Here is a 26,890-nt window from a genome sequence, read left to right as displayed (position 1 = left end):
GAGGTCGGTCACACACGACATTTTTGTGAGTAATTTTCGTGTTGGCTCCGTACTTGTTAGGACCTAGTCTGTGGCAGTGAAAAATGGCCTGTAAGAGTAGAGGATATTCGTAGGTTCCTAGTATTCGATCATGGGCGTCTTCGAAGCATTGATCGTGTATCCTGGGACCACCGGGTAAGTAATGCAGTTGTTATGAAACGGATACTAGGTAAGGATGGTAAATCAATTGATGAAGTGCTGAAACTTTATCAGTTGAGATGGCTGGGACACGAGTTACGAATGCCCAACCATTGACTGCTCCGACGCGAAATATTTTATGGTGTGGGAAGAGGTTAGAAGAACGCTAGAGGCGGTCAGACCAAAAAGTGGCACAAATCCATGAATTCACTGAAAAGCAGGCTGAGCCATGTTGGGAGGTGTAGACTACCTGGTCGGGACCCGCGTGACGATAGCGACCGATGGTTAGAGACTTTGAATGACATGGTTGAAAGTCGTTTGCAATGGCGCAGGTGCATACACTCTTTGTGTTCTCCCGAATTCTTCATGCCCCCCTCTTTTTTCTCTTTCCAAACTTATTTCACTGGATTATACTCTTTGAATAACATCTTCAAACCCTAATATTTCCGATTACTGCTTATACTTTTATTACCTCTACCAATATGGCATTTGAATCGAGAATTACATCTCTGTGATATTTTGTTATAGCAACTCGAAATGATGTACGAACGTAAGAAGTTCTACGTTGTGATTGACTGACTATCGTCTAAGACGGATATACGTGGGATAAGCTAAGCTGCGTATTTTTAGGATCGACCTTTCCTAACCCCACCCTTACTTGTGGGAAGACAGCATCGCTGTTATGCTGGTTATCTGAAGGTAGCACCTTACTGCCATCACACCTCTGTACAGCCAGCAGTACGACTTCGCCCTTGGGCCTCGGGTTTGCTGCTTTTAGTCTTACCGTTGTTTAACCGAACTGTGATCAATCAATTGTGATGTTTTAATATATTCGACTTTAAATCAACTGATTTCACTGTTTGAACTTCCTTCTTCCTATTTCAGCTGTTATGCAATATTTATAGATCACACACGATGTATAAACGTTAGATAAATTAGATTTTTACTTCTAGGATTATTTAATATATACATATGAATTTCAAATTAATTCATGGATGAATGTTGGGTTAATGTTCAGAGATATTGATCACGACTTAATATATAATATAAATAAATTGACTTTTGGATTTACTAGCCAATCAATGCTAACTCATGAATCGATCGGTGTTAGACATTAACACTGTTGGATACCGGTTCAGTGGTCTAGAGGTTAAGCGTTCGCGCTCCAGACCAAAGGTAATGGGTTTGAGTCCCACGCGTAAGTTTGTGGACATGCACTTATGAAGGGTCCCATATTAGTAAGAAACAGCCATCCAGCGGTTTCAGGTTTTCAGTGATGGTTTAGTGTAGATTGTCTAATGAATTCAACTGTTAGTATACTAAAATCCCACAAATCCCAAAATTGATAACCAAATTGATTGATCTAATTACATTCACCATTTATGATAGTCTAACATTTCAACTTTGAATTAACCAATTCTATGAAGAAAGAAATATTTCAATAGTTGAAATCATGATTCAATTGAATCTAGACTACCGTGAAAAACCTGGAAGCACTGGACGGCCGATTCGTCCTAGTATAAGATTCCTAAAACAGTGCGAATCCACGATCCCGCCCCTCCCGGGAGATTCAAACCCAGGATCTATCAGTTTCGTTGGATGCTGATTCAGTGGTCCGACGGTTAAGCACTCGCATGCGAGTGTTTATAAGTTCTAAAATTGATATTTGAATGAAAAACTATGTCACTCACTCTAATTTATCCGAAGGTAATGGATGTAACTTTATTTCAATACCATTCCAGAAGCGTATTGTAAACATTTTTGTAGGAAGTGACACGTTCTCAATATGTTTAAACTGTTTGATTGTGCAAATATGTGTTTTATAATTGGGAAAAAAATAAACAAAAACACATTTAGATAAAAAAAAGTTATGTAAATGCGATAATAATAATCATTCATAATACGATGACTCGTTTACAATCATGTCACTGAAGCTATAAAACACTTAGGTATGGTGCAGTGAATGCTTAATTATTTATTTACTTATGCCTGTTACTACCAATGGAGCATAGGCTCCAGACAAGCATTCTCAAACACACTCTAACCTGGGCATTCCTATCCAGTTCTATTTAATTGTTCTTCATTATTCTCATGTCTGTCTCCATTTATCGGCCTAATCTATTTTCTGGTCTTCCTATTCCCCTTTCCAGTTCACGATTCCATGTGATGGGGACTTGCCTTGTGACACAGTTGTGTGCTTTCCTCAATGTGTATCCCATCCACTTCCAACGCTTCCTTCTCATTTCTTCCTCCACTACAATCTGGTTTGTTCTCTCCCATAGTAGGTTGTTGCTGACATTGTCTGGTCAATGGATCCAAATCTATTTTTATAGACAACTGTTAATCAACACTTGTATCTGATGGATAACTGTTTTCGTAGTTCTCCAACTTTCCACCTCATACAGTAGAACTGTCTTGACATTTGTATTGAAACTTGTGACTTTGGTGTTGGTTGACAATTGTTTTTAGTTCTAAATGTTATTCAATTGTAGATATGCTGCTTTTGTTTTGTCGATCCACACCTTCACATTTGCATCAGATCCATCGTGTTCATCGATGATGTTGCCTAGATATGTGAAGGTGTTTACATCTTCCGAATCTTCTTCTCTGTCAATTGTGATTGAATTGTTGCATAATGTGTTAAATTGGAGAATCTTGCTTTTCCCTTTGTGTTTATTGAAACTTACTGCTGTAGTTGCCACTTCTTAATTACTTCCTGATTTCAAACATCATTGAGATTCATATATCAACAATTATCATAGTGATTAATGATTAACAAAGCTAAACTATTACATGGTGAGGTGGATTTGTAGCTCAAATGGATGATTTTGATGGAGTTTTGTTCTGTGAGCTGGATGGTGTGGTCGTGAATCTTTCATCGTTCTTCAGAACGACATCATCAGCACAAACTTCAGGTAGAAGTTAATTGTTCGAATTTCTCCAAAAATCAAACCAATGGGAGACACAACCAAGACAATGAAGTAAACAATGATAAATTTAAGGTCAATAAGAACCAATCAACATCAAAATGCACAGAACAAGCTGTGGAACACATATGGAGAAATTCAAACACTTCACTTCTACTTGAAGTTTGTGCTAATGATGTCGTTCAGAAGAACGATGAAAGCTCCACGACCAAACCATCCAGCTCAGAGAACAAAACTTCACCTAAACTATTACATATGATAAAAAAATTCATAACTTATAAATTAAAAGATAAAATATAAAAACTGATTTTATTGATTAAATATGACCCTGAAAAATTTTTTTCGTTTTTTTTTAACAAAAAAAGTTCTAGAATTTCTTTCAATGAGATCCATTTTTATGATTCATCCATATTCAATGATCAATATTGAAATGATAATGAAATGATTTTGTCTTTTTTTTAAAAAAAATTGATTTAAAAATTCAAATATCTTATTTTTTTATTGATTTTTTTTGAAAAAAATAAAAAAAACTTTTTGAAGAATATTTGAAATTTCATAGAAAATCAATAATTGGAAAAATACAAAAAAAAATAATTATAAATTGAGAATAATATATGTCTATATTAGTTTAATTTAGGTCATGTATATATCTCCATCATTAAGATATTTCTGTAAGGTTTTGAGATGTTAGCTTTAAGCTAAAAACTAATTGAAATGAGTCAATTTGACGAAATAAGAGAATGGAGATTTGTGGATGTGGCAGTAATTGAATGGATGAATCAATGAAATGTAGACTATCATGGAAAATCTGGAATCATTGAATGTTCGATGATCACATGTGGAATCGTTGATACATACTGATGAGAAGGTTCATACTATAACGAAACGATCATACAGTGTTTCCAGGATTTTAATGGTGGTCTCTCTTGAATTGACTTATGATCTTAATTATTAAAATAAAGTTTTTATATCGATAATCTTCTTTTTTTCTTTTTTTTGGTTGTTAGAGTTTTCAACTCATGTTCATGTGTCATTTAAGTTGCATTTCTTTGGTTGATTTTTGTTATAACAGTTGGTTTTCCAACGTTCACACGTATGGAAAGTTAATTTACCTTAGGCGAATATCTACACTAGATTCCCTCCCAGTTTCTACTGTACAGGACGTAAACACAACTCAGATGATCAAGAACAACCACAACGTAAATATATTTCCACACCAAAAACTCGACACCATCCAACAACAATGAACAATCAATAATAAGTGAAGGAGTAATAATAATAAGGATAGGAAAATATATAACTCATCTGACACCTTTCCGACTATCTACATGTCTGACTAAGCAGACAACTAATCACTATCATCCACACCCACACATCAATTTTTGTAAATTTTAATAGTTGAATTCATGAGTCGATCGAAGATAGACTACCATTAAAATCCTGGAAGCACTGGACTCCTGAACAGTATGCATTCACGACCCCACATGTGGGACTCGGACCAAGGACTCTCGAACGTTCAGTGATTCCAGATTTTCCATGATCGACTCATGAATTTAATTACTGCAATATCCACAAATCTCCACTCTGATATTTCCTAAAATTGAATAATTTCAGTTAGTTTAAGCTTAGTTTAAGCTAACATCTCAAAACCTTGCAGAAATATCTTAGTTTTGGAGATGGCAATACAAAAATATAATTGCCATTTACTTACAACTAGATTATGAATGCTTGCACTAGATTCAATCAATATTACTTGAATAGAATATGAGTACCAAAAGGTATATTTTTGTTTCAAGAGAATAATGAACTGTGACGGTTCTCTTCTATAAAGTTTGAAGAAACTCATTTTTGGGGGAAGGGGTTGAAATGATAAGATATGGATATCTAGCATATAATCATGTCAATGAAATACAATTGAGTAATGTTTCAGATAAAAATCGTACAGCCTTCATTCAGTTAAATATGATATATCAGATTGTTGGTGAGTCCTAGAATCCTTCCAGCTAAATTATTTAGAGACCCAGAAAATGCCAGGATACGTTTTAATTAACCAGGATTCGATAGAAGCGTATCAGAACTGTCTAGAAGAAGGACGAAACAAGTGTTAAGTCTTTGACATGATAATTAGGTATACAATTGCTGTATTTAGTACATTCACAGCAAGTTATAGAAAACCAAAGTTACTTGCAACTCTATAAATACTCCCGATTTTATGGACATAAACTAACCTTGAAATAAAGCTCTTACTCACACTTCACGCATTTTCTCTATTGTTTGAGTTAACGTACAGACGTAGCTTAGGGTTATAGCAAGCAGCTACGAAGACAGTAATAAGCGTTCTAGTAGCACAATGATAACAGATAGAACCAAACAAACTATCCGTAGTCACACCTACACAAATGTAGGAGAGCTAATGTCAGAGAATTACCACACATATGTCACTATCATTTAATCATGCAACTTACATATACATATGATTTGGACAAACAAAACTTTACACTTAATCGAATTATTAGTCCTCGCATTATGAACTAAATTGAATTACAAAATATAACCAAGTAATTCATCAACATGATATTTAGCCGAAGATGATTAACTCGCAAATAAAACTAGTAGGTATGTTTTTGACATCTCACAATGAGACATTTTATATAACTCAGCTAGCGAACTTTACCCAGTCATATTGTATACATTTCCAAATTTCGGATGTAGCATTCTGGTTAGCGTTTTTTTAGAGTAAGTTTTCTACTGGATGAAGTCGCTAACTTCATGCCCAACCCTCATCATTTATCCGGACTTTGGACCCGCAAAAAAACACAGAGGGGCTCCGGACGGAGTACCATCAGCCTCAACATCAGTAGGTCTCAACATACACAAAGGGAAAAGCAAGATTCTCCAATAAAACACATCATGCAACAATTCAATCACAATTGACAGAGAAGAAGATTCGGAAGATGTAAACACCTTCACATATCTAGGCAACATCATCGATGAACACGGTGGATCTGATGCAAATGTGAAGGTGTGGATCGACAAAACAAAAGCAGCATATCTACAATTGAATAACATTTAGAACTAAAAACAATTGTCAACCAACACCAAAGTCACAAGTTTCAATACAAATGTCAAGACAGTTCTACTGTATGAGGTGGAAACTTGGAGAACTACGAAAACAGTTATCCATCAGATACAAGTGTTGATTAACAGTTGTCTATAAAAATAGATTTGGATCCATTGACCAGACAATGTCAGCAACAACCTACTATGGGAGAGAACAAACCAGATTGTAGTGGAGGAAGAAATGAGAAGGAAGCGTTGGAAGTGGATGGGATACACATTGAGGAAAGCACACAACTGTGTCACAAGGCGAGTCCCCATCACATGGAATCGTGAACTGGAAAGGGGAATAGGAAGACCAGAAAATAGATTAGGCCGATAAATGGAGACAGACATGAGAATAATGAAGAACAATTAAATAGAACTGGATAGGAATGCCCAGGTTAGAGTGTGTTTGAGAATGCTTGTCTGGAGCCTATGCTCCATTGGTAGTAACAGGACTAAGTAATTAAGTAAGTAAGTAACTACAGTTCATAAGTGGATAATACAGATTTGAAGTAGATAGGTCAATATTTGTGAGCAAGTGAATGCAGAGACAAATTTTTAGTCTTAGTTATGTTGGTAGATGCGGACTATTTGGTTGTGGCCCGCGTGACTATCGTAATCAATGGTTGGAGACTCTTGGTGTTATGGCTCAGAATCGATCACAATGGCGTTGGTGTATACACTGTCTGTCTTCCTTTAAACTATGAAATTAAAATCGCTTTATATTTTTTTTACGAACTAATTCTTTCTTCCTGTACTATATCCTTATCTGCCATCTTTCTTTTATATATTACCACCATTGAATTAACCACTACTATGAATTTGATGCTCTTGTTGTTATGCTAATGCAGTATGGCAACTTAGACCGATGCATATATGTACCGGGTCCTACGTTGTTGCTTACTGACTGACTGACTTACAGTCAAACCGAATAAGTTGTAGCTAGGCACTACAACTAGGAAAGGTTGCGAATAGGATTCGAGTACATAATATATATGAGAAAGAGAATGATTCAACGAGTGATATTTAAGCTATCAACATTTTAGCTAAAGAGAGATATATGTGCGTAGGCTGTTATATATGATCAAGCGTACATGTTTATATAGAAAAGATATTGATCATAATCGTAAAAAGAAATATGCGAATTGTTACTGTGCCAATAACATTGTCTGTTAAGTAAATTAATTATAAGGATTTAACAAAAACCATAATTGAAATTGATTGTAAAAGAGTTGCTTTAGTTTAGCATAATCACTTTATTCCGAGATTTGATCAACTCTACAATTTAGATTTTATTCAGGTTGAGTGATTCAGAGTTCGAATAGAATACTGTCAGGATCTAGAGTTTAGCAATATTGAAAATATATTTATCCATCAATGATTTCAACTGAATATTTAACTAGATCACCATTAAATCAAGTTGATATATAAGTATCATTGCCAAAGTTGGATTTGATAGTATCAAATAAGTTGAGCATTGGTTAGAAATGTAATAATAAATATACCATTTCTGTTATATTCTAATGAATAGAAACATTGTATTACTTATATTTCATGACATAATGTAGATATGTAAAAAAGAAAGGAAGATTTCGTGTGTTTATTTTCTGGTATAAAGCTCTCAGTGAGACTGTGATAGCAAAAATAATTGTCTACCTCAACCTAGTTTTCAATAGTTTTCTTTTAATTGATACTTATCAACGATGGAATAAGTCTTTAATCGACTGAATGAGTAATAGCTTATCATCAGCTGCTGTCCATTTAACATCTAATGGTTAAATGATGGGTGAAATACAAAGGTTCAATACAGCCTTCCTTCGAGGTACTAACAGACTCAATGAATTCAAGATAGCTCTCGACAGTAGGTTCCAAGCCTTACAAGATCTACTGAAAGAAGAAGAAACTACTATGGAGGACAAATGGAAAGGCATCAAAGAAGCAATAACTTCAAAGTGTCAAAAGATTCTGGGCCTAAAGAAACACCATCATGAGGAGTGGATCTCTATAGAAACTCTAGACAAGATCAAAGAAAGAAACAACAAGAAGGCAGCAATTAACAACAGCCGAACACGAGCAGAGAAGGTCCAGGCACAAGGTGAATACATAGAAGCAAACAAGCAAGTGAAGAGGAGCAAGAAGAAATACGTGGAAGAACTAGAAACGACGGCGGAAAAAGCTGCTAGAGAAGGAAATATGAAACAGCTTTACGATATAACGAAGGAACTATCAGGGAAATACAGTAAACCAGAGACACCGGTCAAAGACAAAGAAGGCAAGCCAATCATTGAAATTCAACAACAGCGGAACAGATGGGTAGAATACTTCGAGGAACTCCTGAATAGGCCGGCTCCAATGAATCCACCGGACATCGAAGCAGCACACACAGATCTTCCCATAGACGTCAACCCACCAACGACGGAAGAAATCAGAATGGCCGTCAGACAAATCAAGAACGGGAATGTAGCGAGACCTGACAACATACCAGCTGTGGAACTGAAGTCAGAAATCGAAGTAACTACAAACATGCTTTACCTTCTATTCAAAAAGATTTGGGAGGAGGAACAAGTGCCGATGGACTAGAAAGAAGGGCACCTCGTCAAGATTCCAAAGAAAGGAGATCTGAGCAAATGTGAAAACTACAGAGGCATTACACTACTGCCAACACCAGGGAAGGTCTTCAACAGAGTTTTGCTGAATCGGGTAAAAGATGCAGTAAACGCCCAACTTCGAGATCAACAAGCCGGATTCCGTAAGGATCAATCGTGCACAGACCGAATTGCAACACTACGGATCATCGTCGAACAATCAGTTGAGTGGAACTCATCACTATACATCAACTTCATTGATTATGAAAAGGCATTCGACAGTGTAGATAGGAGGACATTATGGAAACTTCTTCGACACTACGGAGTTCCTGAGAAGATTGTCAATATTATCCGGAACTCATACGACGGACTACAGTGCAAGGTCGTGCATGGAGGACAGCTGACAGATGCATTCCAAGTAACGACCGGAATCAGACAAGGCTGTCTAATCTCTCCATTCCTCTTTCTTCTGGTGATCGACTGGATTATAAAGACCTCAACATCTGAAGGAAAACACGGAATACAATGGACAGCTCAGAACCAATTAGACGATTTGGACTTCGCAGATCACCTAGCCCACCTATCACCTATCACACACGAACAAATGCAAATAAAGACAACCAGTGTAGCTGCAGTCTCTGCATCAGTAGGCTTCAACATACACAACGAGAAAACCATGGTCCTCAAATACAACACGGAGAACAGCAATTCATTCACATTTGATAGCGAAACTCTGGAAGATGTAGAATCGTTCACATACCTGTGAAGCATCATCATCGATGAACAATGAGGATCAGATGCAGACGTAAAGGAGGGGACTGGCAAAGCGAGGACAGCATTCATACAATTGAAGAACATATGGAATTCAAAACAACTTTCAACCAATATGAAAGTGAGAATCTTCAATACCAACGTCAAGGTAGTTCTACTGTACGGAGCTGAAACTTCGAGAACTACAACAACCACAATCAAGAAAGTACAAGTATTTATAAATAGCTGTCTACGCAAGATACTCAACATCCATTGGCCGGATACCATCAGCAATAGCCTTCTGTGGGAGAGAACAAACCAACTTCCAGCTGAAGAAGAAATTAGGAAAAGACGATGGAAATGGATAGGACATACATTACGCAAATCGTCAAACTGCATCACGAGGCAAGCCCTAACTTGGAATTCTGAAGGGAAGCGGAAAAGAGGAAGGCCAAAGAACACATTGCGTCGAATAATAGAAGCAGATATGAAAAGGATGAATAACAACTGGAAGGAGCTGGAAAGGATTGCCCAAGACAGGGTTGGATGGAGAATTCTGGTGAGCTGTCTATGCTCTTTCACGAGGAGTAACAGGCGTAAGTAAGTAAAGTAAAGTAAATAAGTAAGAAAAATTATAAATAAGATATATCATTAAAGGAAGTCAATCAGACATATAGCCAATGTTTTAGCCTACATGTTTTTGTCTAAATCATCGACTTAAATTGCATTAGTGAATAACGGAATTAAATAAGTTAAATACAGTCAGGGAAACGAAGCGAAGGAAGCTAATAGAAGAGAGAGAGAAGTGAAATGACACGCAGTGGAGAAGGCGTGTGAACCAACCCGATGTATTCAAGCGTTAATTGATATTTATTGCCGAACAAAAGTAGGTTACAGACATATGATGAATAGGATAAGAAGTTTATCACATATGATCATATAAAACAGTCAAGGTTGATAAGTAAATAATTAATAAGGTCAAAACGTGGCTCAAGTTAAATGAATAATTTGATACTGTTGTCTGATTAGCAGAGTCGTCCAAAATCAGCGTTGCCCTGATTTCTAACTTTTAAACCTAATGATAATCCTTGAACACATTGATATGAAATGTTTCTGTGACAACGGTCCACAGTGAAACCATAAGGAGCTCAGAAAGAGCTGAGGATATTCCATCCAATCACCTTTTGGAAGAAAACTTCAGAATCTCTACGTGTAGCTTCCCTATTGGATAAATGGTAATAACACAACAGTCAGCGACGACTAGATATAACAAGTAGCGTTCAATCGGCAATCTAATTTTTGTTTATACTCATTGAACTCTACTCCATTACAGCATCCATATATGAGTGTTTTTCCTAGCGATTCAACGTCTTAAGAATACTTCATTGATATAATCCTCTTTAAAATTTTACATTATATGGTCCATGTCCTGGTTCTTGATCGAGATCATGAACCGATTGATCTTAGACCATCATTGGAAACCTGAAAGCACTGGACGGCCGTTTAGTTCTACTGTGGGGCTCCTCAGTAGTGCGCATCTTGGTTCACTGGTCTGATTAGTAAGGCATTTGACATTCAAAATAAACTTGAATAAATTAGTAGTATCATTTATATATTCACACTATTATCATTATTATTATCGATTTACTATATAAAAAGAGAACAATTCATCAATTATTTACATCTTTGTATTTATGTAATTTAGTATCTTCTTGAAAGTTCTAATTCTTTGATTAAATTTTAGTCAAAGTTATTCAGATTATTTGGACTTTAACAGAACTAATCAATATATCTTTAATTCTGAGATTTAAGTCAAAAGTTATACATTTTTAGCTGTAGAAATTAGTCGTGACCATCTCCTCTTCTGAATATGGTTATAACCTTTTATAGATGGTAGCTAGCAGTGGAATCCATGACGCGCGTTTCGTCCTATTTTGGACTCATCAGCTGGATGTACTTACATCATAGAGTTGATGTTCACTCTGGGTCTCAAATCCCGTACCATTCACTTTAAATGCCTTCGAGTTATCCACTTACATACTGAGTACGGATAGCCACTTGATTTTTCTATGGGATGAAGTTTAAATTCACTTGGTTTTGTTTGTTTGAATCTTCCCAATGTTTTTTAGGACTGCGTTCTGGATTCTACTGCTAGCCAACATCCATCTTTTTTTATAATGCTCCTGACTTAAGGCGATATCGAGGTAGTCCGCACAGGATGCATATATACCAACAAGAGACTGATTAATTGCAATCCCAAACAACAATGCGAAGATTCAAGCAAACAATATCAAGTGAATTTGATATATTTATATTATGAAGGTTTGTAGAGATAGTAATTTTAATAGTTGAATTCATGAGTCGATCTCAACAAGGACACCACTGAAAACTTGAAAGAACTAGATGGCCATTTCATCTTAGTGACTAGCACGAAGATGGATTCTCTGAAGTTCTAGTGAGACGTTGTGACCAATGGGGAGTCCCATACCAGAACGAAATGGTCTTCCAAGGCTTCCAGATTTTCCATGGTGGTCTAACTTTAATTGATTCATGATCTGAACCCTTAAAAATACATAATATATGTTAAATAAAAACTATTCTAATCAATTAATTCATCAACAATGGAATTTCTAAGGTTTTTTCAACCTTCTAGATTTATCTTAATATGAAGAAAAAAACAGGAAAAAAAAAGATATATTACATGATTTTTTTCTAAAACTCGAGTTCGAATCCTCATTCTCTGTTGTTGTTGTTGTTGTTACTGCTGTCAATGAATAATTTTTTAGGAATTTTTTGTAAAAAGAAAAAAAAGTGAATAATGATTGAATTTTTATCGATTAATTGATTTTTTAAGATAATTCATTATTGATTAACTGATCGATTGATTGATGTTTTAATGTGCATAGATAGAGTTACATATAAACATGTATAGATATTATAAGCAAAGATGGATAGTGGCTAGCAGTGGAATCCAGTTTGACGCGCGTTTCGTCCTGTTTGGGACTCGTCAGCAGGATGTACCTGTATCTCAGAGTCGACGTTCACTCTGGGACTCGAACTCAGTACCGTTCGCTTCAAACGCGAACTGTATTATCCACTCAGCTACTGAGTCCTGATAGCTACTTGCTTGTGCAATGGGGTGAAGTTTAATTCACTTGGTATTTTCTTATTGTTTAAGAGAAAAAGAATAATATTGAAATTGACTTTTTAAGGATGTAATAAGTAGATTAAAGTTGAAAACAAAAGACTGAAAATATAAAAAGAAAAAAAAAGAATAATCCGTATATTGTCAAAATTATTGATTAAAAGAGAACGTTTGTTAGTGTTTTCCTTAGAGATTATTGTCAACATATAAAAACTATCAGATGGGTTTTGTGGAGATTGTAGTAATTTCAATGGTTAAGATCATGAGTCAATTGAAGCCAGACCACTATGGAAAACCTGGAAGCACTGGACGGCCGTTTCGTCCTATTGTGGGACTCCTCGGCAGTGCGCATCCACGACCTCGCCCCTGCGAGATTCGAACCCAGGACCTACTGGTTTCGCGCGCGAGCACTTAACCACTAGACCACTGAGCCGGCATCCAACAGTGTTAATGTCTAACTTCAACTGATCCACGAAATAGCTTCAACTGACTCATGATCTTAACTATTGAAATTACTATAATATCCACAAAACCATCTGATATTAAAAAAATAACTATTCAAAATTGATATCGACCAAAATGATCAATATGCTCATATGAATTGAAAGTTATGAAAATCTTTCTTATTCATCAGAGCTACAGTTGCTTCACAAAAATTTTAATAAAAAAACAATAATCAATAACTTAGGACCTTAGGAACACTACATAAACATGACTATGATTAAATCATTAGGAATGAGCTCACATTTTGAACAGTATCTGATTTCCTTTTCCATTCTTCCAGTAGTAAATTACGCGCAAGTTTTTTATCATTCCATGATTTACTGTGTTGTTGTTTTTGTTTTTGTTGTTGTTGGCGTTGTTGTTGTTGTCGTTGTTTATTCAATTGTTCACATTGTCGTTGTGATGAGAATGCTGGCGGTGGTAATTTTATAAGATTCTCTGATAATTGTCTATCATATAATTGATTAAAATTTGTATTCTGAATAAAAAATTCATTACCATTATCATTATTATTATCATCATCATTATACGATGAATTTAATAATTTAGCATTTTTAGTTTGTATATCATTGAAATAACGAGTTCTTTGTTTTAATCTTAAAGCTAATGAATACCAATTCAATGTAGGATTTATATGTTTTACTCTATTGAATGATGATGATGATGGTGACGGTGATGGTGATGATGTTGAAGATGATCTATTGAAATAACATGATAATTGATTTTTATTACGTTGATTAATTTTATGCATATAATATGAATGATCAGATGATGATGATAATGATGATGGTAATAATAATAATGATGATCTATTCAATGATTTTCGTCGTAATTTCACATTGATTTTATTGATTTCTTTTAATTGATCATAATGACTATCCTTCTTAGCAATATTAGTAGTATTAATATCGTTTGAAGATAATATAGAAGATGATGTTAAAGTTTCCTGACTTGTAGTTGATAATAAAAGAGATGGTTGAGATTTTGATATAATCAATGATGATTGCATTATACAATATTACATAATCATAATACTTGTTTGAATTCAATAAATTCAATCACTATCAAATGATGATGATCATAATGGATGATAAATAGTGATAGAAGTATACGTGAATATTCTTTCTGAGATTATTGATTATTGATCACTATTAGATTTGATTTAATCCAATATAGACTGTAAACAGCTCCAGGAATATGTCTGATCTACTTATGATGTAATAATAATAATCATCCAAAATTAACATATTATGTAATGATCATCATGATTATTAATACACATTCATGAATAAAACATTTTTGTTACTAAGTCTATTTTGATTATGAATAAATGAATAAATAAAATGTGTATTTATTGGATAAAATTAATTTTAATGATTCTAATTTGTAGTTCTATTCTCATTGTTTTACTCATTTCTTAGTGATATCATATGATCCAATAATAATTAGGTATATGTACACTACTACTACTACTACCACTCCTACTCTTACTATTACTACTACTACTACTACTACTACTAATAATAATAATAATAATAATAATAATAATAATAATAGTGATAATAAACAGATACCTCCTCTCTTTATACTTAACACAGATATATATGTGTGTGTGTGGTTTGTGTACATGCTGTCAATGTGATTAAATATGGCATTATTGTTGATGAGGTTGATGATGAACTGCTGTTCAATATCAATATTTAATGGAACATTGAAATTGTAACTCGTTTTTTTTTCTTCATAAAACAAACTTTTTTTTCTGGTCATGTGTGAAATAAAATATGAAATTTATCGATGTTAGATTATTATTATTATTACTAACAACTTGCTTACGCTTGTTACTCCTCAAAAAGGAGTATAGGTCACCCACTAGCACTTGTCATTCAACCCTATCCTGAGCAATCCTTTCCAGTTGTTATTCATCCTTCTCATATCTGCTTCTATTTCCCGACGTAATGCGTTCTTCGGTCTTTCTGTTTTCCGCTTCCCTTCAGGATCCCATGTTAGGACTTGCCTTATGATTCAGTTTGGTGATTTCCATAATGTATGTCTTATCCACCAACTCCATCACATATTCCTAATTTCCTCTTCAGTTGGAAGCTGGTTTGTTCTCTCCCACAAATTATTATTACTATTATTATTGTCAACTGATGAATGAATGAATGAATGAATGAATGAATGAATGAATGAATGAATGAATGAAGGAAAGAACTAGTGTTAATTAAAGCTACATTAAACTATTGGCTAACTTTATACTCATCAAACATGATAACATGTAAGATAAAAAATGATAAGAGAGTGAAGTTAAATAGCTATTTCATCTTAAGATATTACAAAATCCTTATTAGTTTATGTTCATGATCGATTAGGTATCAATAGTTGAATACATTACTTTGTTTTTTTTTGTAGCCGTTGAATCTTACTTTGATCCATTATTATTCCATGGAAATGGAAACTTATTGATTAGTTATTGCCTAAATTTTGGTTCATAAATTTTAGAAAAAAACAGATCACGCCTTAACTACGATATAGAAAACCTTGGTTTTTATCTTTTTTTTTTAATACTTTTTATTATAAGAAAAACAAAATTAGTTGTCATCTACCATGTGACTTATTCTATTTAACTTTACATTTCATCTCAAGTTAAGTAACACGTATGATCATTGTGATTCATATCCAATTAGTTGAGATGAATAGTATTGAGTTAGAATTCTATTTAGAACACTTTTTTTTTCATTCTGTTTAATACTGTTTGAACAATGTGTATTATCAATGTCATGACAACAATTGTAATGATCAGTTATACAAGTCTTATCTATATTAGATTATATACGATGATTAAGAAATACGTTTGCCAATTTAGCTATATTGATTTATAAGACTAAAGTAATGAAGCATTTATACTGGTATCCGAACTCATACGACGGATTACAGTACAAGGTCATGCATGAAGGACAGCTGACAGATGCATTCCAAGTAACGACCGGAATCAGACAAGGCTGTCTAATCTCTCCATTCCTCTTTCTTCTGGTGATCGACTGGATTATGAAAACCTCAACATCTGACGGAAAACACGGAATACAATGAACTGCTCACAACCATTTAGACGATTTGGACTTCGCAGATCACCTAGCCCACCTATCACCTATCACACACGAACAAATGCAAATAAAGACAACCAGTGTAGCTGCAGTCTCTGCATCAGTAGGCTTCAACATACACAACGAGAAAACCATGGTCCTCAAATACAACACGGAGAACAGCAATTCATTCACATTTGATAGCGAAACTCTGGAAGATGTAGAATCGTTCACATACCTGTGAAGCATCATCATCGATGAACAATGAGGATCAGATGCAGACGTAAAGGAGGGGACTGGCAAAGCGAGGACAGCATTCATACAATTGAAGAACATAAGCAACTCAAAACAACTGTCTGTCAACCAATATCGAAGTCACAATCTTCAATACGAACGTCAACACAGTCAGTTCTACTGTACGGAGCTGAAACTTCGAGAACTATTACAATCATCATCAAGAGAGTACACGTATTTGTAAATAGCTGTCTTCGCAAGATACTCAACATCCATTGACCGGATACCATCAGCAACAGCCTTCTATGGGAGAGAACGAACCAGATTCCAATTGAAGAGGAAATTAGGAATATGTGATGGAGTTGGTGGATAAAACATACATTATGGAAATCACCAGACTGAATCATGAGGCAAGCACTAACATGGAATCTTGAAGGGAAGCAGAAAAGAGAAAGATTAAAGAACACACTACGTCGGGAAATAAAAGCAGATATGAAAAGAATGAATAACAGCTGGAAAGAACTGGAAAGTATTGTCCAGGACAGTGTTGGATTGAGAATGCTTATGAGTGTCCTATGCTCCTTTTTGAGGGGTAACAGGCGTAAGTAAGTAAGTCTTTTACCATCCAGCCCTGCCTGTTGAGTTCAGAACATCAATCTGAGCCTCTGCGATATGAATCATATATTTCAAATACACCTGGTATATATACAAGCTAAACAGACCACATCATATCATAAAATAGAAAATAACTTGTTTACAAGATCAAGCCAAAAAGTGGCATTGATTGTGAGAAACTGTTATTAATTAATTGAGAATAACTTGGGAATAGTAAATCATATAACAGTAACCAGTAGATCAAATTGCGAATACAGTCCGTAGGTGAACTCGAGGAAGCTCTAAGAAGCTCAGAAAGAGCTGAAGATATTTTATCCAATCATCTTTTGGAATAATATTCCAGATTCACTACGTGTAGCTTCCCTATTGAACAAATGCTGATAACACCATGTATGCGGGTTACAGGACTATAATGATAATTTCGTTTTTACCCAAAACTACAAATACCCGACAGTTTTGTATCATAATTGACACTGTTTAGAATATCATTCCTTATGCTTGTCTTTTATCTTTTCATTTGTGACTTTGGAGTGTTCTAGAGTTCGAGTGGTGAAGTCATAAGCGGTATATTAAGAATCTAAGCTCTAGATATAACATAAATAAAAGCTTATAATGAACGAAATATGAATAAACATATAATATAGTTACTTAATAGTCCTACAATATGAATATTCATATAATATTAGTCCATACGTAATTCCTAACGGTTACTATTAATTTATTCTTCTCCGGATACAACAACAAGATCTTCAACTGAAATAATTTATTGATGTAAAAGTTTGTTATAACTGTTCAAATGATTTGATGAAATGGTGGTCTGCTTGAACATCTTGGCTACCTGATCCTGTCGTCTAGATATTTCAACTAGTTATCTATTTTTGTTTATTTTAATACATCAATATGGCTATTAATCGCATAACGTATTCAGATGCGTTTCTGAAAAGTGTACAACCTTTCGTTGTACAACTTACAAAAGAGCCCATTCAGAAATAGTGGCTGAAAAATAGGACTCACGTTTAGTTCTATATTTTTTACTTGCCAGCTGGTTGGATCTGAGTCTCAAAATTGGCATCTATTATAAAACTTGTATACAGGATCTATTGCATTAAACTCTTATATGTTATCTACTAAACAATCAGTACCATGTATAGCCAACTGTTTTGAAAAGATCATGTCGAAAGGTGCAATGTTGCAAGTTGACTAAAGTTAAAAATGTTAACTGATGAAAGTCAATACAGTACTATAAAGGTTAATTGAGCTCTATGAGACCTAAGAGGCTCTAGATTTTATCACTAACGAAGTTTTGAATATAAACTGTTGCAGTGTTATGTACTAAATTGAAGCAGCTGTTCAATGCATCATTGTTGTTAACAATTATCTCATTACAATGGGTTAGTAACGAAAATTACGAAATTCAAAAGTACTTTATCACAGCTCTCTGTAACCTAATGACCACTAAGAGCCTAGAAGGCACAGAATTTTTTCAAGACAAGAAAATGATTGTATTTTCTTTTGAGATCAGTCAAAGTATCAGTGTAGTGATTTTCATGTTGATCTTATTTGTTCGTATCCTCTAGCCGAAGAATACGTTATCATAATCATCCGATTTGGTAACCTAGAAACGTAATGTGTCTTGAATATTTTTTTAAAGCGTATATCCATATTCCTGACTTCAAGCAGACCAACGTGGTTTGATTCATAGCCATCTGGTTATCATTGTTTTACTGTAATCTCAAGCCGAGAGAATAACAAATCTAATAGGAAAGCTACAATATTGTTTGAAACTAAATAGCTTAAATTCTTTAAATAATGTTTTGAACTCAACACAGTTCATACGATGTCCAGTCATTGAGACTAGTGGCCACACAGTTCTATAGAATTCAATCAGCAGCCAATTACTAGAATAAAATAACATCAGTCACTACTCACTGATCAATCAATTATATGCTTTGGTTTAGGGGCGACCTGCTTAAATATCTGGGCTACCTATTTCTGCCATCTAATCATTTCAACAAGTTATCTGTTTTTTTCATTTTTTTAACCTCTCATTATGTCCATTAATCGCATAACATATACAGGCGCGTTTATGAAACGCCTACGACCATTCGCTGCATAAGTTACAAGAAAGTACTATAAAAGACATTGTAGCGGTCGGCGATATGCATTAAAGAGAATGAACATTAATCATATGTCTATTCCCGAGCTGCTAAATTCTAACTGCCGATCACTAATCAACAAAGTGGACTATCTTCAATCCCTACTAAGTCAAAATATGTATCGTAATTGTGGTGTCATCACAATTCAAGAATCTTGGTTAAATGATCTACAGGACGACTGCCTAGTATCACTAAGTTATTTCAAAATTTATCGCCAGGATCGATCAAACAATAAAAAGAGGTGTGGTGGTGGTGTAGCTACGTTTGTAAACGTGAACTGGTGTCGATCTTTGTCTGCGTGTTTCAAGTTTTCAAATTACTTTATCAACTGTCTAACTCTAAGATGTCGTCCAAAACATCTGAATAAATACAAATATGTTTATGTTAACAATATCTACGTGACTCCAGACTGCACATCATCTGAGCTATCTATTTTCGCTGATGGACCAGGGTTTCACGGTTTCCTGTCGACTACCTCCAACCACCATCTAATCTCAATATATAGTGCCCACAGTGTCGAGTCACCTAGACTGGTGGCCACATTGCAACATGATCGATAGCATTCGATCTGCACTAATAAGGACTAGACACGCATGACATTGATCGCCACTGAGTGATCAATCAAATGTGATCACATCTCAGTCCTACAGGAGGTCGGTCGCGGCTCGGATAGGTCAGTGGTAACGTCTCTGACTGCCCATTGAATCTTCTCATTGAGGTTTAAGACTGCAATTGATCAGTCTGTTATTGGCATATATGCATACTGTGCGTATTGCCTCGATATTGTTTTAATTCACAAGCTTGATAAACAAAGATGGATAGTGGCTAGCAGTGGAATCCAGAACGCGTGTTTTGTTTCGACTGCTGTCTTAAACCTGAATGGGAAGATGCAAGTAAATTAATATCAAGTAAATTTAAATTCACCCCACTGCACAAGCAAGTGGCTATCAGGAATCAGTAGCTAAGTGGATAATACAATTCGCGTTTGAAGCTAATGATACTGGATTCGAGTCTCAGAATGAACATCAACTCTGAGATGCAGAGGTACATCCAGCTGACGGCTCACAAATATGACGAAACGCGCGTCAAACTGGATTCCACTGCTAGCCACTAACCATCTTTGCTTATATTGTTTATTTTTATATCAGAAAAACTATATTCAAAGTAGACTAATTAGAATAAGAAATAGAATTTTTGTAAATAAACCAGTTTGAGCCAGTCCACATTTCATATGACATCCATTATTTCTATTTTAATTTTGTTTCTAACTTAAAAGTTTTAATGAGTCAATTTTAAAAAACAGATACAAATAGTATCAATATGGCTACTATAGAACCCTCATCAATATTATTTTATACCATTGATTCCTTTTAAGAGTATGAATAAAGCCAAAATAATCATTGAATTAGATTCAACTTTATGATATGATTTCTATTAGATAACTATATTTACTTACTTACGCCTGTTACCCCTCAAAAAGGAGCATAGGACACTCATAAGCATTCTCAATCCAACACTGTCCTGGACAATACTTTCCAGTTCTTTCCAGCTGTTATCCATCCTTTTCATATCTGCTTTTATTTCCCGACGTAGTGTGTTCTTTAATCTTTCTCTTTTCTGCTTCCCTTCAAGATTCCATGTTAGTGCTTGCCTCATGATTCAGTCTGGTGATTTCCATAATGTATGTTTTATCCACCAACTCCATCACATATTCCTAATTTCCTCTTCAATTGGAATCTGGTTCGTTCTCTCCCATAGAAGGCTGTTGCTGATGGTATCCGGTCAATGGATGTTGAGTATCTTGCGAAGACAGCTATTTACAAATACGTGTACTCTCTTGATGATGATTGTAATAGTTCTCGAAGTTTCAGCTCCGTACAGTAGAACTGACTGTGTTGACGTTCGTATTGAAGATTGTGACTTCGATATTGGTTGACAGACAGTTGTTTTGAGTTGCTTATGTTCTTCAATTGTATGAATGCTGTCCTCGCTTTGCCAGTCCCCTCCTTTACGTCTGCATCTGATCCTCATTGTTCATCGATGATGATGCTTCACAGGTATGTGAACGATTCTACATCTTCCAGAGTTTCGCTATCAAATGTGAATGAATTGCTGTTCTCCGTGTTGTATTTGAGGACCATGGTTTTCTCGTTGTGTATGTTGAAGCCTACTGATGCAGAGACTGCAGCTACACTGGTTGTCTTTATTTGCATTTGTTCGTGTGTGATAGGTGATAGGTGGGCTAGGTGATCTGCGAAGTCCAAATCGTCTAATTGGTTCTGAGCTGTCCATTGTATTCCGTGTTTTCCGTCAGATGTTGAGGTTTTCATAATCCAGTCGATCACCAGAAGAAAGAGGAATGGAGAGAGCAGACAGCCTTATATGTAAATGATCGTGTATGGAATCATTTGAAGGTGAGATTGAAAAACATAGAAAGAATGAGACATTAATAACTTGCAGTTCGAATACTGATGGGATGTGTTATGTCATAATTATAGACGATTTAAAGAGTTTATGTTTAATTTCAAAGCTATTACGCTGTTCAGAGTTATTACAGATATCAAACTTAAATCCAATGGAAAGTATTCCAAAATGTGAATATATACTCTTCTCTCTGCTCTATCAATTTATCTTCTTTGGGACGTGCATATAAAACGATCGATGTAGTTGAAGGTACTCCAAAAGCAATCGTCTGAAATAAATCTTAACAGCTAATTTATCTTTAGTTATTATTCCATATATTCTGACTTGTCATATTTAATAGTTATAAATGCGCTAACGTTTTAAAAAGACATTGACTGAATAATGAAGTCTGGTGAAGAAGTTTTCATGATAAGATCGTATAGCCGAGCTCACGTACTACGGGCGACTGTTATCCTTATTCGAAGCTACTAATAATGTTCCTCATCAATAATATGTTCTTTTATTGTATTGCGGATAAATCCAAATATGCAGGTATATCCAGCCATTCTCAAGGGTTAAGCCTGGAGTCATCAACTCTATCCCGTAGAAAACAACTTTGCTGACAAATCGCTAATCAGAGAAAAAATCATTTGAACCATTTAAACTCTGTCCTCCAAGTTGAACGATCTTTATTTACAACAACTATTACGCCTCATGGAGAAAGCTGAGACTTTTCGAAAATTACGATCCCAATGTCCCTTCTAACAACCAGAGCTATAATTAACGCGGGTACATGGAATGTCTGGACAATGTACGAAACCGGAACGACTAGTCAAATAGTTGAGGAAATAAGGAAACACAACTTGGTGGTGTTCAGAATAAGTGAAACCCATTGGACCTAGGCTGGGAAGAAGAGATTAGCATAGGGAAAGAGCTATTGTACTCTGGTCGTGAAGAAGAGAATGCTTCACACAAAAAAGAACTTGCATTGACGATATCTCAGAAAGCACAACGAGGATCTGTAGAACAAGAATCTCATGGAAATCACAATGAATGTTATCCTGTGTTATACACCCACCAATGATGGCAACGACGACGATAAAGATAAGTTTTGCGAGAGGCTGCAATCGGTTATAGTGAAGTGCTCAGGGGAGGGACTGACCATCCTGATGGAGGACCTATACATCAAAGTTGGAATGGAGGACAACGGATATGAAGACACCAAGGTAAGACGTGGACTGAATGGGAGTAAGAAATGGAAATGGTAAGAAATTTGCAAATTTATGTGCACTCAACAAAATTTTTATGAGTGGCATTATATTCCCCAACGAATGCATAAACAAAACTACATGGATTTCACTGGATTACAGTACGGAGAACCAGGTCGATCAGATTTCCATCAATAAAATAATCAGAAGGTCAATGGAAGACGTGAGAATCAGGAGAAGAAATGACAAAGCTTCAGATTCTCATCTGGTCTTGATCGTGTACAGACCAAATGGCAGCACTACGGATTTTCATTGAACAATCAATTGAATGTAATTCGTCGCTATACATCAACTTCCTTGATTATTATAAAGCATTTGACTGTGTGCATAGGAGAACATTATGGAAACTTAGACACTATGGTGTACCTGAGGAAATAGTCAATATCATATGGAATTATTACGATGGACTACATTGCAAAGTAATTCATAGAGGACAGCTGGCACATACATTCGAAGTCAGGACCGGGTTCAGACAAGTCTACATATTCCGCGTCTTCCACATTCTTCTGGTGGTTTACTGCACCATGAATACCTCAAAATCTGAATAGAGGAATGGAATACAACAGACAACTTCCATGCAACTACAAGATTTGAACTTCACAGATGACCTGACTTTTCTGTCCGATACACACGAACAAATGTAAATGAAGAAAACTAGTGTTGCAGCAACCTCTGCATCAGTAGACCTCAACATACACAAAGGAAAAAACAAGACCCTCAAATACAACATGGAAAACACCAATCTAATCACACTAGATCGAGAAACTCTAGAGGAGCTGGAAACGTTCACGTATTTGGGGAGCAGCATCATCAATGAACATGGGGGATCGGATGCACGCGTAAAGGCAAGGGTTGTCAAAGTAAGGATCTCAGTCCTATAGTTAAACAACCAATATCAAAGTCATGATCTTCAACATGAACGTCAAACTGGTTAGTTCTACTGTAAGGAACTGTAACTTGGAGAACTACTACAACCATCATCAAAAATGTACAAGTATTTATAAACAATTGTCTATACAAGATAATCAATATCCTTTGTTGACCGGATACCACCAGCAACAGCCTTCTGTGGGAGAGAACAAACCAGCTTACAGGTGAAGAGGAAAGTAGGAGAAGACGTTGGAAGTGGATAGGACATACATTGGGGAAATCATCAAATTGAATATTTTGTGATTGTATACTTATTCTAAATTGTTATTTTATCTAGTTGGTCATTCCGATAATCGTAAATTGGAAAGCTACTTACTAGTCGTCTTAAGTAGTATAACGTTTCAAATAAAATTTGTCAGGAGACGATTATGAATATCAATTATGTAGTAAACACTTTTCTTAAAAATGACATGTAGGGATACACAAGGTCAGGCTGAGAAGAGACACAAAATCGTTATATTTAAAATACTGACTCGTTGTTCACAAGTGAAAACTAGGATTTATGTATGTGTTGAGTGGAACTCCAGCCTTTTAAAGCATGGGATAGATACTCAAGATTTATAAATAAGAGTTGAGATCTGAGTTTTGATTCACTGATGTCCATACATGTAAAAGTGATTCTTTACATATGATAGATCTTTTAAAAATATGAACATTCCCGATGTATGTTCAGATCGTGAAAGCTAACCTGTCTGAGACGAGTAAAATTCAATTAGTGTTATGTTCCTTAGGGTTATAGTCAGATCACAGATCACTTAGTTACATCTGAAGATCATGAATAGTTTCCTTGAAGTCAAAATAATGTGGGGCAGTTTGAAAATCAAACTGTGATCTTGTCAATATTAAATTTTCTGAATGTTATGAACATTCAGAGTACAGTGCTGATATCTGGTAAATATATACGGCGATAGATTACAGAAAAATCAGTCGTGTCGAGTGTATGGAAATGACCATAGGTAATCTTCTAAGGTTTAAAAGACAGCAGATGAAGTTTGGTTCCAAACACCATTAACGAGGATTTCAATATAAACTAACGTTTGGTAGGCAATAATGGATAGTCGATACTAGGCCCTATTCGACATAGGTTTCGTGACATCTAGCATTCGAATGGAAGGGACACCTTTAATACTGAGGGAATCAATGCTTCCTATGTGGTGCAAGCCTGCGTCACTCAGTTTCATAGTCTGAGATGTTACCCTTGCACAAATCTGATAGCGAGTGATATCCTGTAGAGGGATAAAATATTTCGAATGATCACTGAGTAGTAACAAATGTAGTTTGTCTATCCAAGGGTTTCCTGTTGACTACTTTCAACCAACTAACATCGCAACATAGTGCATGCGATGTTCAATCAATGAAATTCACCGTCACATTGCAAGGTCACAGATAGAATTCAACTATTACTACGGAGTCAGATAAACATGATATTGATCATTACTTGGTGATCAATAAATTGTTAAGTGCTATGTCCTTAAAATAATCTTAAATTATCTGAAGGGGTTAGTAATTTTAATAGTTAAGATTATGAGCCAATTAAAGCTAGACCACCATGGAAAACCTGGAAGTACTGTACGGCCCTTTCGTCCCATTGTTGAACTCTTCATATGTGCGCATTCACGATAACGCCTCACGAGATTCAAACACAAGACCTATCAGTCTTGCGAGCTTAACCATCAGACCACTGAGCCGGCATTCAATTGTGTTAATGTCAAACTTCAATTAATCCATGAAATCGAGCGATACATCCATCATTGCCTTCACTGAGTTACTATTTCACAACAGACCTGGTTGAACTCCACTGATCAATGCTTCTCATTAGAACTCCAAGAACCCAGTCACTACTAAGCATATGTTGATTAATATCAGAAGGGGCGTTTTTGGATATTATAGTGATTTCAATAGTTTAGTTCATGAGTCAATTGAAGCTAGGTCCTGGGTTCGAATCTCGAGGGGGGGACCGTGGATGCGCACTGCTAAGGGATCCCAGTCAGTCAGTAACAACGTAGAACTTCGTACGTACGTACATCAGTTTGAGTTGCCACACCACATTAGCACAGAGATGCAGTTGTCGATTCAAATCCCGTAGTGGTAGAGGTAATAAGAGTATAAGCAGTAATCGGGAAGATTAGTGTTTGGAGATGTTACTTAAAGAGTATAATACAGTGAAATAAATTTGAGAGGAGAAAAAAAGAGACAAGGAGGAATAAGGAGATCAAAATTTGGGAGAACACAGAGAGTGGATGCACCTGCGCTATTGCAAACGATTTTGAGCCATGGCATTCACGGTCTCTAACCATCGGTTGCTATCATTTCGTGGTCCCCAACCACGTAGTCTATACCTACCAATATGACTCAGTCCACTTGTCAGTGACTTCATGGACTTGTGCCATGTTTTGGTCTGGCCGCCCCTAGCTTTCTTCCAACCTACTCCTATACCACTGAACATAGCACGTCGAGGCAGTCGGTCGTTGGGCATACGTAACACGTGTCCAAGCCATCTCAACTGATGAAGTTTCACTACTTCATCAATTGATTTGCCATCCTTACCTAGTACCCGTTTCCTAACAACTGCATTACTTACTCGATGGTCCCACGATATACGAGCAATGTTTCGAAGACACCTATGATCAAATACTAGTAACCTACGAATATCCTCTACTCTTACCGGCCATGTTTCACTGCCATAAAGAAGGACGGAACGAACTGCTGCGCAGTAAACCCGTCCTTTAGTTGATAGACGGATATCTCGCCTACGCCATAAATGACGCAAGTTAGCAAAAGCTAGTCGAGCCTTCTGTATACGTGCTGAGATTTCGTCACACACCAGACCACAAGGGCTGATGAGACTTTTGAGATAAGTGAAGCGATCGACACGCTCAATTACTTCACTCTCTATCACTAGTTCGGGTGTCGATGTAACCCAATCCTGAAGTAACATTTTGCATTTCGAGGGAGAGAATCGCATCCCGACGGGATCCCACAGTAGAACAAAACCGCCGTCCAGTGCTTCCAGG

The 26,890-nt window shown here is 35.8% G+C and overlaps 1 protein-coding gene across 1 annotated transcript in view; it reads right to left on the bottom strand.

The window, feature by feature from the left end:
* The window catches only part of PLEKHG5_1 (pleckstrin y domain containing, G (with RhoGef domain) member), a gene marked incomplete at its 5' end in the record, with an annotated part of 61,682 nt that extends 47,235 nt beyond the window's left edge, over window positions 1-14,447 (bottom strand). The window contains 2 exons of the mRNA XM_051212602.1: window positions 1,869-1,972; window positions 13,432-14,447. Coding sequence (XP_051072794.1) covers window positions 1,869-1,972; window positions 13,432-14,199 — 872 coding nt within the window. The remainder of the gene's footprint in view (window positions 1-1,868; window positions 1,973-13,431) is intronic.
* Window positions 14,448-26,890: the final 12,443 nt, after the last annotated feature.

This window comes from Schistosoma haematobium, chromosome ZW (assembly GCF_000699445.3).
Source record: "Schistosoma haematobium chromosome ZW, whole genome shotgun sequence".
Taxonomy (NCBI): Eukaryota; Metazoa; Platyhelminthes; class Trematoda; order Strigeidida; family Schistosomatidae; genus Schistosoma; species Schistosoma haematobium.
The sequence above is the reverse complement of the archived record's forward strand: the minus strand, read 5'-3'. Positions and strand labels throughout refer to the sequence as shown.